Source organism: Microtus ochrogaster, unplaced genomic scaffold, assembly GCF_000317375.1.
Source record: "Microtus ochrogaster isolate Prairie Vole_2 unplaced genomic scaffold, MicOch1.0 UNK30, whole genome shotgun sequence".
In the NCBI taxonomy this organism is placed as follows: Eukaryota; Metazoa; Chordata; class Mammalia; order Rodentia; family Cricetidae; genus Microtus; species Microtus ochrogaster.
The window spans coordinates 45,598-61,523 of record NW_004949128.1 but is presented as its reverse complement, the minus strand read 5'-3'; the positions used below and the strand labels follow the sequence as shown (position 1 = coordinate 61,523).

The 15,926-nt window shown below is 46.6% G+C and overlaps 1 protein-coding gene across 1 annotated transcript in view; it reads left to right on the top strand.

Moving 5' to 3' along the window:
- Adam19 (ADAM metallopeptidase domain 19) overlaps positions 1-15,926 on the top strand; it is an 83,142-nt gene that overhangs the window by 61,331 nt on the left and 5,885 nt on the right. The window contains exons 12-21 of the mRNA XM_013354127.2: positions 1,227-1,404; positions 2,906-2,995; positions 6,127-6,322; positions 7,807-7,915; positions 9,394-9,607; positions 10,202-10,279; positions 10,388-10,496; positions 11,758-11,896; positions 12,662-12,746; positions 13,012-13,236. Coding sequence (XP_013209581.1) covers positions 1,227-1,404; positions 2,906-2,995; positions 6,127-6,322; positions 7,807-7,915; positions 9,394-9,607; positions 10,202-10,279; positions 10,388-10,496; positions 11,758-11,896; positions 12,662-12,746; positions 13,012-13,236 — 1,423 coding nt within the window. The remainder of the gene's footprint in view (positions 1-1,226; positions 1,405-2,905; positions 2,996-6,126; positions 6,323-7,806; positions 7,916-9,393; positions 9,608-10,201; positions 10,280-10,387; positions 10,497-11,757; positions 11,897-12,661; positions 12,747-13,011; positions 13,237-15,926) is intronic.

The following is a 15,926-nucleotide window of genomic DNA, read 5'->3' as shown; positions in this document are numbered from 1 at the left end:
GAAGTCCACCCCTTTCTTCGCCAATCCCAAGAGAGCAGTGGTTCTCAACCTTCCTAACGCTGCGACCCTTTAATACAGTTCCTCATGTTGTGGAAACCCCCAAACATACAATTCTTTTATTGCTACTTTATAATTGTAATGTTGCTGCTGTTATGAATCATAATGTAAATATCTGATATGCAGGCTATCTGATGTCTGACCCCAAAGGGGTCACAACCTACAGAACTGCAGCAGTAGACAAATGGCTGACAGTTGTATTCATTACGACTCTCATGTGTTTTTAGGTTATTCACACATTGTAGGTTAATGATGAGTAGCAAGTTCCTTGGGGGCATACTGTCGTACTGGAGGAAGCCTTCAATGTTAACCTTTAGTTGGTGAGAATTAAGGGCAGCCTTACCGGGGTCTCTGTCCAGAGAGCCATGTGGTGACGTAGCAGTTTCTCCATATTTATAGCTTGTTCTGTGTGTGATTTTCCTACCCATGCCTACAATGATTTTAATTTATAAAGCAGGCACTTGGTAAGAGGTTAAAACCATGAACTCAAACTAGACCATTTAAAACAGTGACGATAATAAAAGTTAGTTGACACTTAGGACTTGTCCATTTCCAGAAGTTTCTGTTTAATATTTTCTGATCACTGTTGACTATGGGTAACCAAAACCATGGCCAGAAAAGCTGCAGGTAAGGGACCTGCTGCACTTTAGGTTTGTTTCCATAGCAGCAGGTGACTTGGGAGCTTTTGTACGCACTCTGGTGATGGAGAGCTCACATATATGTATTGGTCAATGGGATTTGCTTATCTGGAGAACAGAGATCAGCCCTTTAGCCCATGAGTAAATGAAACCCATGATCTCGGGCTTTCTGGTTCTGTTTTTTGTCGTGAGAAAATAGATACCCACCTGGCATTGAGCTGGCTGGTGTTCTGTTTGGCTCTCAGTATGGAAACCTGTCTTAATGTACTTATTGTCCTTTACTTACTCTAGTTTCCTCGTGGGAAGGACAGATATTGCTGTTCTGTTTCTTAACTTCCATTTTTTTATTTGTAATAAGAAAAATGTAACCACATGGCATGCTTATCATTTCATGATTCAGGATAAAAGAACTCTAAGTTCATGAATTGACGAGTGTCCTGGGGCAGAAGGCCTGGGTAGGGCTTTTATTTAGGTGGAGTTAGCTACTGGAGTGGCAGAATGGTGAGCTCCTGCCCCCTTGTTCTCTGACAGGCACCCTTTCCCCAAAGTCTTCAGCTGGTGCAACAGGAGGGAGCTGGACAGGTACCTGCAGTCAGGAGGCGGGATGTGTCTCTCGAACATGCCAGACACTCGGACGCTGTACGGAGGCCGGCGGTGTGGCAATGGGTACCTGGAAGACGGCGAAGAGTGTGACTGTGGGGAGGAGGAGGTGAGCGTGGGGGCCTGGCTAGAGGGAGGGGGGACCCTGCCTTGTTGTCAGAGCTTCAGGCCATCGGAAGGACAGCGTGCCAGATCACTTCCTAGTTGCCAGCATTTCCTACACATGGCGACCACAGACCGTTTGTGTGTAAGATGTAGGCAGTCTCCAGGTGGATGGTCTCTCTGGCCTCTGCCGCTGTGGGCAATGGCTCAAGCCACAGACCTCCCCAGAGGAGCCCCAGGTGGTGTCTTTGGCCCTCCAGCTGCCCTGAGTTTCCTCTGGAGGCTTGAATTTACACAACCGGAGGAGAGCGTGAAGCTCACACAGATGAGCGCAGTGAGAAGCCTAAAGATGCCAAGCTCGCACGGTCACGGTTTAGCCTGGAGAAGAGAAGCGGGGAAAGGGAAGCCGAGGAAGGAGAAGCAGAACTCATGGATGGGTCTTTCCTCCTTCGGAATGAGTGTGGAGTGCACACCCCCAGCTCTGTCATTTTCATCAGAAACATGTTTCTCTGGGGAAAAAAAAAAGCAGAACTAGCTAGCTTGTTTCGCCTCTGTTTTTTGAAGGATGAGAAAATGTTAACCCTTTCTTGACAGCTGGTGAACAGTAGGTGATGTTGTGGCTGCGATACTTGAGGTGTCAGTATGATCTCTATGTCGAGAGGTTCTTTTGGTTTTTCTACATGCATTTATTTTGTGTGTGTGCGCGCGCATGCGTGTGCCTGCGTATGTAGGTCAGAGAATAACACCAGAGAAGTTGTTTTCCTTTCTCCTTTCACCATGTGGAGCCCAGGGATCAAACTCAGGCTGCCAGGCTTGGCGGCGAGTGTCTTCACCCACTGGGCCATCTTCTGGCCTTGTTTTTAAAACATAACCCTGTAACTTTCATAGTGAAGGGGCTAGTGAAAGACTGGGAGCCGGGCGGTGGTGGCGCATGCCTTTAATCCCAGCACTTGGGAGGCAGAGGCAGGCGGATCTCTGTGAGTTCGAGACCAGCCTGGTCTACAAGAGCTAGTTCCAGGACAGGCTCCAAAACCACAGAGAAACCCTGTCTCAAAAACCAAAAAAAAAAAAAAAAAAAAAAACAAAAAAAAAAAAAAAAAAAAAAAGAGAGAGAGAGAGAGAAAAAAGAAAGACTGGGAAACATGGACTAAAAGCAAGGATCCGCCCTGGTCCTTCAGAGGGAGCTCTGTTAGGAACGGCGCTGATGGGAGGATTTTGCGGGCTCAGTGTGACCTCATAATTACAGGATATAATACCTACCCAGAATAGTCCCATCTACCACACAGTCCCATCTAAGCTGTGGTTTCTCTAAGGAGGGTGCACCTGTGTCTCTTCTCTGGCAAATACTCATTACCTTCATGAGATCCTGCCAAGTGATGTTCTAGGGAGCAGAAGACATGGCAGGGCAGGCAGGCTGGGGCTGGAGGTGGCAAGGGCGCCCCCTGCTGGACTCTGACTCTTGCCCTGTTGCTGCAGAGGCCAAAAGCTATCTGTTGTTACCTCCCCAGGAATGTAAAAACCCTTGCTGCAATGCCTCCAACTGCACTCTGAAGGAAGGGGCCGAGTGTGCCCATGGGTCCTGCTGTCACCAGTGTAAGGTAAGTGCCATCTCTCCCTGCCTCGGGCTCTGAGATGACAGGCTAATGGGTGATGACTCTGTTTCAGCCTGCATTAAAAGGTCTAGATGCAGGGATTGGGAGAATAGCCCGTGGTAGAATCTGTGGTGTTGGTGGGGTTTTTTTTTTTCCTCTTTTGGCTCTTTGGTGTGTGTGGGGGTGCACCACCCAGCTCTCAAATAAATACACATGGAGACTTATTATTTATAAATGCCAGGCCTTAGCATGGCTTGTTTCTTGCCAGTTTTTCTTCACTAATACCATCTACCTTTTGCCTCTGGGCATTTACCTTTCTCTATAATCCATATATGTTTTCTTTCCTTCTTATTCCATGTCTGGCCGTGTGACTGGGTGCCCGGCCCCTTCTTTTCTCCTCTTCCTTCGTCCTCTCCTCCCAGATTTCTCCTCTGTTTTATTCTCTCTGCCTGCCAGCTCCACCTATCCTTTCTCCTGCCCAGCTATCGGCCGTTCAGCGCTTTATTAGACCGTCAGGTGTTTTAGACAGGCAAAGTAACACAGCTTCACTAAGTTAAACAAATGCAACATAAAAGAATACAGCACATTTTTGCATCATTAAATAATGTTCCACAGTATAAACAAACGTAACACATCTTAAAATAATATTCCTGTGCTTTCATGCTCAGGGACCTGGGTTCAACCCCAGCATTGAGAAGATGGGAAAGGAGAGAGAGAAAGAGGGAGAGGGAGAGGGAGAGAGAGTGTGTTAGGTATTTGGAACTGAGAATGTCCCTTCAACTAAACCTACTGTTTTTCCACCCTGGACCTCCTTGTGTTCAAATCACCCCAAGAAGTACATACATACATACATACATACATACATACATACATACATACATGTGTATTTATATAAGATTAAGATATATATCTTTTTATTTTGAAACAAGATCTCGTTCAATTATTCAGGGTGACCTTGAACTTACTCTGGAGTCCAGGCCAGTTCTGACATCACCTCCCAGGAGGGATTGTAGGCCTCAGACACCAGGCCCAGCTAGGCTTCATTTTTATTTAAACACATTAAAAAGAAAATCGTGATTTTGATTAACATCAGTGGCCATATTGGTGGATGTCAAGCACCAGGCTGAGAATTTTACACAGTTTTTCTGAGTCAAATCTTCATAGATGGCCTGTGAGGCAAATTTTATTGCCTTCATTTTTAAGGGCAGGAAACCAGGGTCATTAGGACATGGGCGACATAGTCAAGGGTTCCATCAGGGTGAGAACCCAGTTCTCCCTGACTTTGGAACCCACATTCCTAATATCTATGCAGAAAATAATTTATTACTATTAATGATCACATAGCACTGAATAAGAGAACTTTTTAAATCTAAATCTGATCATTCAAAAAGTTCTGAAATGGAAAAAAAAAAAGATAAGTTTTAGCGACAAAATCTGACCCAAGTGGATATGAGACTAATTATTGTCTTTATGAAGAAATTATTTCATAAAGTAATTATTTTAATTTCACCTTAATGTTGACTATAAAGCTTATCTTAGGCTTTGCTGGGTTATATAATACACATATATAGCAGCAAATATATTTATAATTATACACATCTATTCATATACATTGCATTGTTAGACATATATATGTATATATACACACACATACACACGCTATTATTCATGTACATATGCATTGTTAGACATATATATGTATATATATACACACACATACACACACTATTAATGATATTTGTACCTCTGAGTTCTCTTATTAACCTAAAATCTGGACTCTAGAGGAGTTTCAGAATAGAGCTGCGGCCTGTCCCGCCCTCAGATTGCCGAGTGCACATTATGTAGTTGAGTGTGTGTATGGACTGAGGCTTTGGCTTCTCCTCTTTGCAGTGGCCTTCCTCACACAGGCCCGCTAGCAGAGGGGCCTGCCTGCTTTTTCTCCCGAGAAGAGCTTCTGGGTAGCATGGTCTCCGGGATCAAGGGAGGGCTTTGCTCTGAGTCACAGGTGTCCTTGCCTGGCTCAGGGGCACTTGGACATCATCTGTTTGACCTGGCAGCCCCAGAGAGGCTGTGCTGGGTTGAGTCCTTCGAGTCTCAGATGAAGGCTGGAGAATAAGCATGAAGTGACCTTTTACCCGACTCCCATGTGTCAGATGGAGCCTCACAAAGGCTTCCTTGACTTCCAGCCCTGCCTGTGTGAATTCTGGCACTTCACCAACCATCTGAGGTCTCAGCTGTCTGTCTGCAGACTGGCATGAGTACTAAACACTCTGCCGGGGGAAGCCGAAGTCAAAGCTTTTAAATTGTTTTTTTTTTTTTTTTTATTGTTTTCCCAAATGTGCTGTTGTTCGATTCTTTAATCTGCAGAAGAGGATAAGTAGCTGTATGTGTTTCACGGATATTGTGAGGTCAGATGACCTAAGTGTTTGGACAGCACTCAACCTCACGCTTGGCCTAGCAGCGGGGATGTATTGCTGATGAAGAGTTTGGAGTCACAAGCTTAGTGTGGCGAGACATTTCTTAGTACTCAAGAGGCTACGGCAGGAGGATTGCCATGATGTCAAGGCCAATCTGCGCTCAATAATGAGTTTGAGGCTAGTTTCAAGAACAAAACGTGAAGGCTGTAAATTGAAAATTCACACACGCGCCAGTCTTCTGTGTGTGAGTATGTGCGTGTGTGTGTGGGCATATGTGCGCATATCAGGGCACAGATCTGCCACTTACCACGAGACTCTGAGCATTGTGTTTCACTTCTTTATATAGGGCCGCCCCTCAAACTGAATGAAGTCCCAATGACAGTTAGGTGAAGATGCATAAAGGTACTATAATTGCCCAGGCACGAAATAAACTATAAATTGTTACGTACGTATTATTTCTCACCTGCTTCCTAAGACTGCTGTGAAAAGTCAATGAGCTGCGTTTGCCTTTGTGGGTACAGTTTCAAAGGTGCTCAGTCACTGTTCATACCAGAAGGCCAATGACGGCCCGAGCTAATGAAGCCATGTGCTAATAGGTGCTGTGATATCAAGGTAATGGAGAATTGTGATCCGCGGATGAGAGGCTGATGAGCTCTTGGCTGAAAGGGTTGCGGGACAGGGAAGATATGACTGCATTGCTTTTTTTGTTCTTCAACTCAGCTGGTGGCTCCTGGAACCCCGTGTCGCGAGCAGGTGCGACAGTGTGACCTCCCCGAGTTCTGCACCGGCAAGTCTCCCCACTGCCCCACCAACTTCTACCAGATGGATGGCACCCCCTGTGAGGGCGGCCAGGCCTACTGCTACAATGGCATGTGCCTGACTTACCAGGAGCAGTGCCAGCAGCTTTGGGGACCTGGTAAGGACCCTGCTGGAGAGCTTGTTGTCTTCCACCCACCGCTTCTGAGCCAGTCTCCCCGCTGGCCACTTAGCATGGCCTAGAACCTTGGCTTCAGAGCGTCTTCAGACACCACCTCTCATCCTCTTAGCTCAAGGGAGACATCCAGGGGCAGCCAGGTGACAGGATTCTTCCTAGTCCCTTGAGGCTTTTAGTTCTAACAGGGTATTGGATAGCAGTGCCCTCCCTTACACACACCAATGAAGTGGAAATGGGGACTAAAAGAAAATGCAAACGACCCTTAAGCTACAAAAGATGCTTAACCTCAGCCCCATTAAAGGAAAATAAATTATAGCTACCATTAAATGGAGTTTTTCTCATATCAGATCACAAAGGCAGCAAGTGATATAATAATGGCAACACCTATCATAAATAATATGGTATTGTGGAGGACATGAGGAAACAGAGCACTGGAGAAAGCAGTTTAGAGATAGCAGAACTTTTAATGTACTTGCTGGTCCCAGTAGTTATATTAGGCTTAATTTGTTTCCACTCACCCTTTTTCCTAAAAAGTTTTTACATGGCATGGAATATATGAGGATATAAAAAATAGACATATACAGTAAACATTTATTGATGATAAATCATAAGGGAATTTATTATAAAATAATCTTTCACATATATTTAGTCTTGCCAACTAAGACTAAAGATGTTTATTGTACTGTTGCCAGTTGTAGCAACAGTGTCCTAGGTGCCCTGTAGTACCAGCCAATTAAAAGTAGCCCAGTTGACTCATGCAATGAATGGCGTGCTGCTGAGTTCCGTGTCCTGAATATCATCACCCCTGCAACAAACTGAGTCACAACACAAAATGCAGAACAGAAAGAGAGAAGATGCTTCCACTGTTTGTTGCATTCTCTCAAGAAGATGCCCCAGAATCGAATATAAGGGATGCAGAAGATAAAGAAGATAGCTGGGCGGTGGTGGTGGTACACACCTTTAATTCCAGCACTTGGGAGGCAGAGACAGGCAAATCTCTGTGAGTTTGAGGCCAGCCTGGTCTACAAGAGCTAGTTCCAGGACAGGCCCCAAAGCTACAGAGAAACCCTGTCTCAAAAAAAAAAACAAACAAAAAAACAAAAAACCATAATTTTTTTCCTAGAAAACACACAGCTAAAGATTGTTGGTTTTCTATGATACAGGAGAGAGAAAACAGGACAAATTATAAAGAAAAAATTCCAAAGATATGGTTTAGCTCTTTAATGTTTTGGACATGGATTATTAATCTTTTGAAGACCAGAAATAGGACAGCCCTTCTTCATTAGCAAGCAAGCTTAACATGCAACTATCATAGGCACACTTCTTCAATGAAGTGTTAAAACCAATCTAAAATCATTTGCCTGAAACAGTCTTGATGAATATAGAAGTATATTACCTGAGGCTAGCCCTGCCGCTGGGAGCCTCTGGCAGGCTTGCTCACTGACAGATGTTTCTTGCACACCTAGGAGCCCGGCCTGCTCTCGATCTCTGCTTTGAGCGGGTGAATGCAGCTGGAGACACCTATGGAAACTGTGGCAAGGGCTTGAATGGCAAATACAGGAAGTGCAGCCCCAGGTGAGGACCATGGGAGAAAAGAGTGACCAAGTGATCCGAGCTCTGTTCTCTTCACTCCCACCTGGCTTGGTGTGGCTGGCCCTTTTAAACAAGCCAGTGAGATCCTGTATCTGTTCTCTCTCTGTTGTTTGATAAATACATGGTTCAGTTGGCCCTAAGCAGGTAATAAAGAAGTGTGTGTAGCATTGCTTCTTAGGACGTTGAACAAGGTTGCTTTGGGGACTCTCTTAGAGCAGGGCAGGATAGCTGGACGTGGTGGCACAGGCCTTTAATCCCAGTATTCAGAGGCAGGTGCGGGCAAATCTCTGTGAGTTTGAGACCAGCTTAGTCTACAAAGCAAGTTCCAGGACACCCAGAGCTGTTATACAGAGAAACCCTGGACCATTTTTTGCAGAGTGCTAAGATTATGGCCTGTTCTTTGATTCATCCTTAGTTTATCCATCTCTGATTCATTCATCCCAGGCACCCACTGGCCCATCTTTTCCCTACTCACTTTCCCACTGCCTTTGCAGATTTATCACATGTATATTGAGTGTCTAGAGCAGTGATTCTCACCTTCCTAATGCTGAGACCTTTTAATAGTTCTTTGTGTTGTGGTGACCCCAACAAGAAAATTATTTTTGTTGCGACTTCATAACTGTAGCTTTGTGACTGTTGTGAATTGTAACGGAAATACTTGTTTTCTGATGGTCTTAGGTGATGCCTGGGAAAGGGTCATCTGACCCCCAAAGGGGTCACGACCCACACAGGTTGAAAAACACTGGTCTAGAGCATTATGATAATCAGTGTAATAGTTAATAGCTTGGGGTGGTTTCCCCAAGAAGTTCTTTGGTTGAGTTCTGTAGCAGATATCTACATGAACAGAGTGAGGAGTCACACTGGTGTGTAAAGAAGTGTTTTATGTAGAGAGGTTAGGGAAAAACTGACAGTTGACAAGCCAATAAATACAGTAAGCTGCAATTTGTGGGGACTAGAGGAGAGGGGCCATGAGAAATGAGCATGGCTAGAGGAAGTGGGGTGGATCCTGAGAGATTCCAGATTTCTTGCTGGAAGAGTTTGGTCTCCTCCTATGGACAGAGCAGTCAGGGGCCTCGGTGTCTGGCAGGTCAGGATAGAAAGAAGGTAGTAACAGGCATGAGTCAGGGAGACTGTAGGAGGGATAATTGACAGGGAGAGAAATGCTCAATCCCAGGAGCAATGAAGTCAGAGGGAGACCCAGATCCTCACTGGAGTGTCTGGGTGAGTGGTTGTGTGATGAACATAAGGTGACAGCCATGACTCATGCCTTGCAGTTATCCTTGAAGCTAGGGCATCTCAAGTTCAGCTCTTGGCCTCGGTCTGAGAGACAAGGAGCCTGCCCCCTCTCTTGGTCTTCCTCGGGTCTCTGAACTGGTCCTTGGCCCTACCCCGCCTAACACTGAAGCTCTGCATCCCCAGCTCCTCCCCAGTCTTTGATAATGTCTTCTCTCCCTGCCCAGGGATGCCAAGTGCGGGAAGATCCAGTGTCAGAGCACCCAAGCCCGGCCCCTGGAATCCAATGCCGTATCGATTGACACCACCATCACCTTGAATGGGAGGCGGATCCACTGTCGGGGCACCCATGTCTACCGGGGTCCTGAGGAGGAGGAAGGGGAAGGTGACATGCTGGACCCAGGCCTGGTGATGACTGGGACCAAGTGTGGTCACAACCACGTGAGTCCCTGCCCCAGCCTCCCTCAGAAACCGAGATAGAGACAGAAATTGAGAAGTGTGGGCTTTGGAGGAAGGCACTCGGCTCCCAGAGTAATAGCATCGCACCCACAGGTGCCCGTCTAGAGGTGCCCACCCATCATATGAAGCAGAAGTAGTCTAAGGGCCAGGGAAACCAAGGAAAATAATGCCGCCCATCCCCTATATGTAATTGTGTTAGTGAAGTTATAAAAACAAAGGAATCCCATGGTACGATGCCCAGCACAGAGTAAGTTCTGCCACAATTATTATTTTCAGGCATAAGGCTAAAATTAGTACACGTTCATTTTTGGATAGCAGATAATCAAGATAATACCAGACTGTAAATATGTCCTAATTGTTGAATGTAACATTTTAGTAGTGTTTGCTGTCTTCCCCAATCACAAAGGTGATAGCAGAATTCAATTACGTGCTGCCCTGCCTTTTGGGGCTCTTTGTGTTTATCAGTCAAAGAGTTACCTTTTGGGGTTCCCATTCATCCTCAGTACAAAACTCCCATGTCCCCAGCCTTCCCTATCTTCCTGTGGCTCTACTGATGGCTGCTTTCCCTTTCTGCAGATTTGCTTCGAAGGACAGTGCAGGAACACCTCCTTCTTTGAGACCGAAGGCTGCGGGAAAAAGTGCAACGGTCACGGGGTATGTGTGCAGAAGCCTGGGTTCCTCGATGCTGGTGTTGCAAGGGTGTGTTCTGTGGGAGGTCACCGCTCTCCTAGGTGCTGAACTGTCTGTGGCCCCTCACTCTAGGTCTGCAACAACAACAAGAATTGTCACTGCTTCGCTGGCTGGGCTCCACCGTTCTGTAACACCCCAGGAGATGGCGGTAGCATTGACAGTGGTCCTTTGCCCCCCAAGAGTAAGTGAGATCAATGGAGACCATGGGGATGGGTGATTGATGGTCAGGAGCCACCAACCCGTTGGCATTGAAATATGGCATTGTTGTCTACAAATGTGTTGGGCTGGAGTCGTAGGTACAGTGGAATACTGGGGGCTGTGAGCCATAGGCTGGATTTGCCTGTTGCAAAGTCCAAGTTAAGTTGGCTTCACTCTCTTCATTCTCCAGGGAGGAGCCAAGAAAAAAGAGGCTGAGTCGGAGGAAGTCAGTTGCTCCTGCATGGCTTGGGCTTAGCTGCCTTTTTGTCCTTTTATTGCTAGGAGAGGAAGAGAGATCAAGAGATACTCTAGGTCTTTGGATAGTCACAGATATTTGCCTGACTAACTAGTAACTAGCCCTTTTAGGGGCACTTGAAATAACCACAGTCCTGGGGTGTACTGTATTGGGTTATTCTGCCTTTTACTAAACAAAGGCTAAGAAATGGGAAAGCAGAGAAGTTTTAAGTTGTATAGTTCTTAGGAGAAGTCTGGAGACCTCTACTCCTGTGGATTCTAAACTTGGCCTTCGAATAATCGCAAAAGAAATTTTTAAAAAATACAAGGCTAAAACCTGGGTGTGGTAGTTTCCACCTGTAATCCCAGCACTCAAGAGGTTGAGGCAGGAGAATTGCTGCAATTGTGAGGCCAATCTGTGCTGCACAGTGAGACCCTAGGATACACAGTGAGACCATGTCTTAAAAGACAAACAAAATAACATGTAAAATAGAGTAAAGTGGAACTTTATTGGCCCAAGTGTACTTTGTGTATTTAAACTTAATTCATGTAAACATAATTCGTGGAACTGTTGAGGTGGCTTTGGAACCGACTGTGAGGTTGAGGGTCGAGGGTGAGGGTTCTAATCCCAAGGTGTCTGAGCCAGTGTTTTCTGGTCACTGGCCTGCATCTGGGAAGATTGTGATGTAGGCTGACTTTATGAAAAATCTATTAACTGGAAGCTAATGACAAATGACAGAGTCGGAACTGCTTTGGAGAGTTTCTCTGCCGTTGAAAGAAATGACTGGAAGTTTGTTTTGTTTTGTTTTGTTTTGTTTTTTAAAAGAAAAGCCAGTGGGCTTGACTCTTAAAGCTAGTATTAGTGCCCCAATAGTATATGATGTATGTGTGTTTAAAATAAGTTGCACAAATGAAATGGAAACCAACTATCTGAGGAAGAATTGAGACTGTATCATTTTACCGTAGCCAGGACAGCCTCTAATCCTCTGGCTTGTGCTCTCTTCCGGCAGGCGTGGGCCCTGTGATAGCCGGGGTGTTTTCGGCCTTCTTTATGCTGGCTGTCCTCGTGTTGCTATGCCACTGCTATAGACAGAGCCACAAACTGGGCAAGCCCTCGGCCCTCCCTTTCAAGCTACGGCAGCAGTTCAGGTGGGATGGGCACTATGCCCGCAAGGACTTGGGGGTCCCTTCTAGTCTGTAGAACCGTAGTGGAAGAGTTGGTGGGTTGGTGGTGATGGGTCTAATTCTGGGGAGATGAATGCAGGGGACATGCCACCTTTATCCCTTCTGACCTGCTCTGTCACCATGGCAGACACTGTTAGGTAATGGCTGTAAGTGATTTCTACTGAGTGTGGTCATCACTTGTGGATTCTTCTCAATAGAAAGTACCCAGCCCATTCAAATTGGGGTATGACATAAAATCTCCTTGCCTTCCTCCACCTGGTTAATTTGGACCTTAAAGAGCAACACACTGATGGACAGAGAAGGGATGGCAAGCTAAAGGCAGTCACAGGAATAGCTAGACATTAACCCGAGAAGACAAAAGACTGTTTCGTTTAGATATTGATGCATATTCTCAAAAGTCCTGTTAAACGTTCTTTGCTGGAAGGGATTTTTTTTTTTTCTGTCCTGACACCTTCTGGGTCCATGCCTGGGGGCGGGGTTCAGTAATGACCAATGAATTTCTGTCTCCTTACTGAGGAGTAGGGGGCAAGGCCGATCCCTTCCTTGGGTTTCTCCCCTGGTCACGTTTGTACCTATTTATTATTTAGGAGACGGGTTTGAGAGGGTCACCCTAATCTCTCCAGAGGAGAGTTCATTAGGTTTGTCCGTTGGCCTGGGCCAGAGGAGCTCAGTCCACACACACAGCTGTGACCGTCTCCCTCCTCCCTGTCCCCTCCTCTTTGTTTCCAGTTGTCCCTTCAGGGTGTCTCAGAGTGGTGGAACTGGCCATGCCAACCCAACTTTCAAGTTGCAGACTCCCCAGGGCAAGCGAAAGGTAAAGGCTTTGCACCACTGAGCTTGATTGGTTACCTTTGATCTCTGTCAGTCTTTCTAAGAGTTCACGGGTGTCCATGGGATTGGTAATGAAAGCCATTTTATTGGTCTGGGAGACACATCAGTTGGTTCTGAAGCCTGCGATCTGATGGGCTGAGTAGGTCGGCGTGCCTGTCCTGCCTTTAAGTGAGACTCTGGTCACCTCACTGGAACACACGCATAGAGAGGCTGCCTCACCTCAGCTGTCCCTTGTCTCCTCCATACAGGTGGCCAACACCCCTGAAACCCTCCGAAAGCCCTCCCATCCTCCTCCCCGGCCCCCTCCAGACTACTTGAGTGTTGAACCTTCACCTGTACCATTACCAGTACACCTGAACCAGGCCGCCAGGAGCTCCCCGGAAACTAGGGCTCAGGTAGAAAGAAAGGAGTCCACCAGGAGGCCTCCCCCAAGCCGGCCCATGCCCCCTGCACCTAACTGCCTCCTGTCCCAGGTAAGTGAATTCTCAGCAACCCTGTGCTGGGGACATTGCCCATAGCAGGCTGCCTGCAATGAGGGACACTGGAGCCTGGGGTGATGTACTGGTTGGATTTGATCATCTTTCCTTTGTACTGGTGAATCAGATGGATTCCAGAAGTTCAGCAGTAAGAGGAAGAAGTTTCTTCCTTGCACAGTCCCTAAACCACATGATGCCTTTTTTTCCTATTTGATTCCACCCACTTTGTACCCCAAATTAGCTTCTTTCAGTTCCCTGAGCTCTTGTCCCCTCCAGTTCATTGCAGATGCTGTTTTGACTCACACGTACCCATATCCCTTTGCTTGGCCAGCTCCTATTCATCCTCAGTTGTGATTGGAGATAACACTCCTCCTGAGGGGGGCTTCTCTAACGCTTGTAAGGCTGCACTTAGTGCCCTGTACCTCTCTCATCATGCCCATCCCTGCAAAGTGTACCCACCAGTTAGCTCCCATTCATCAAGGAGTCTCACTAAAGGGTGCACCTGATGCTTTGCTTATCTGAGGGGGGTCTCTGGGAGGCGGCAGGTCTAGACTGGGCCCCTCATTTGTAGCTGGCAGTCACAGCTTGGAACCCTCACCCAGTGGCTTGTTTGCTTAGCAGGTCTACTCTGGTCTAAGTGCCCCAGTGGAGACATGGGTATTTCCTGGGCAGTGGCCCAGCATGGTGGCTTCTAGAACTGTCTGTGTGTTTGGTGTTAGAGGATTCCTTTCTTTTGACATGGTCCAAAGGCATCCCCAGGGCTGGGCTTCTCTGATCACAGCAACCACAGGGGCAGTGAGGATTTGGTATGGTCCCTAGGGCATGCATGGTTCCATGAGGGTTTTGTATGGTCCCTATGGCATGGGGCAGTGAGGGTTTGGTATGGTCCCTAGGGCATGGTTCCATGAGGGTTTTGTATGGTCCCTAGGGCATGGGGCGGTGAGACTTTGGCAGAGCTGAAGGTGTTGGGTTGGGTTCTGTGCTGTGAAGCTGCTGCTTCTAAGTTCCTGGGGGGTGGGGCAGGGATGTGATCTACAAATCCATGTGGGGGAGAGATCGACTTGATGCATCTCGAATTTAGCATACCCAGACTCAGGCCTACCTAATCACTTTAAACACGAATCCGTGACATCGAGATACACATGCCCCTAAATGGGCCTGCTCTGATTATTTTGTAAATTATGACCTTAAACTGAGCGTGCTCAGGGATGCCCACCTTATGAATGCAAATGGACTCTTGGGCTAAAGTTGCCTTGCTGCCACCTGTGGAGGGGATGTAGTTTAGCGAATCCTCACCATGCTCTCCTTGCTTGCAGCAGGTTATTGGCCTCTGCTCTGCTTCTTCACTCACCAAGAATCAGGTTATGGCATCAGACTGGCTGCTTTGGGAGGCCCAGTGCTGGGAGACCCAGGGCAGACCTGATCAGGCTCCTGTGCAGATAACAACCACCAAGGGCTCACTTGGCAGTTTCCCAACTGGGACCTGACACCCACACCCCACTGTCTTTCCCTGAAAAGCCTGAGTTCTCTGGTGCAGTCTAGGTTCCCTCAGAAAGGGTAGAGCTGGTGTGTGAGTTTTTGGTCTCAGACATTTTGACTTCTCTAGCTTCACTTTTTGCTCCGAGAAGTCATTCTTGTGTGGAAACCAACTATGCAATGTGTCTGCTTCCTGTACACCTACCCCGTGCCTAGCTTGGAGTTCACTAGCACCCCTCACAGGCAGGCTAAGGAACTAGCTTTTCTCAAATCTCATCAGCTTGGGGGCAGGCTATAGTTGCCCCTTAAAGCATTTGTTTAAAGAAATTGAGTAGTGGGGTTGGAGAGATGGCTTGTGGTTAAGAGCACTCGCTGCTCTTGTAGAGGACCTGAATTCAGTTCCCAGCACCCACATCTGTGAGTTCCAAGGGATCTTCTAGATTTTATGGGCACCTGAACACACAGGGCACACGCTCACACACGCACATAATCAAAAATAATACAAATAGCTGGGTATGGCGGTGCCTTTAATTCCAGCACTTGGAAGGCCAAGACAGGTGGATTGCTGTGAGTTCAAGGCCAACCTGATCTACACAGTGAGTTACAGGACAGCCAGGGCTATGTAGAAAGATCCTGACTCAAAATAACAACAATGATAATAGTTATTTATAGTTAAAAATCTGAGTAGCACAGAAATATGTATCTATTTTAGGACATTTGAATAACTCACTGATTTATGTACTTGTTGAGTTGAGGGCTTCCTGCGTACCAACCGCCCAGAAAGCCTGCAACAGCCCCATGACCTAGATAGAAAAGGTGCCCTGCCCCGCCTGCATTTTAGTCCTAGTCAGAGGTGGCTAGAGACAGAAAGTAAAAGCCTGACAAATTATTTAGGTTGGTAGGGATAAAGGCTATAAAAAGAAAGAAATGGAGTAAAATAAAATGACTTGGGGTACCACATGCTAGATAGAGATATGGTTAGGTAATAATAAGGAAAATTTTGCCATCTTGAGAAGGTTAAAAATAATCATCATGCCATGTATAGACAAAAGAAAAAATAATCCAAACAAAGTAGTAACAGTAGAAATCATGGATTCTTAAAGTTTTAATTTGTCCAGGTACTGCTTGTGGGTAGGTGTTTGCACCTCTCTCTCTCTCTCTCTCTCTCTCTCTCTCTCTCTCTCTCTCTCTCCCTCTCCCTCTCCCTCCCT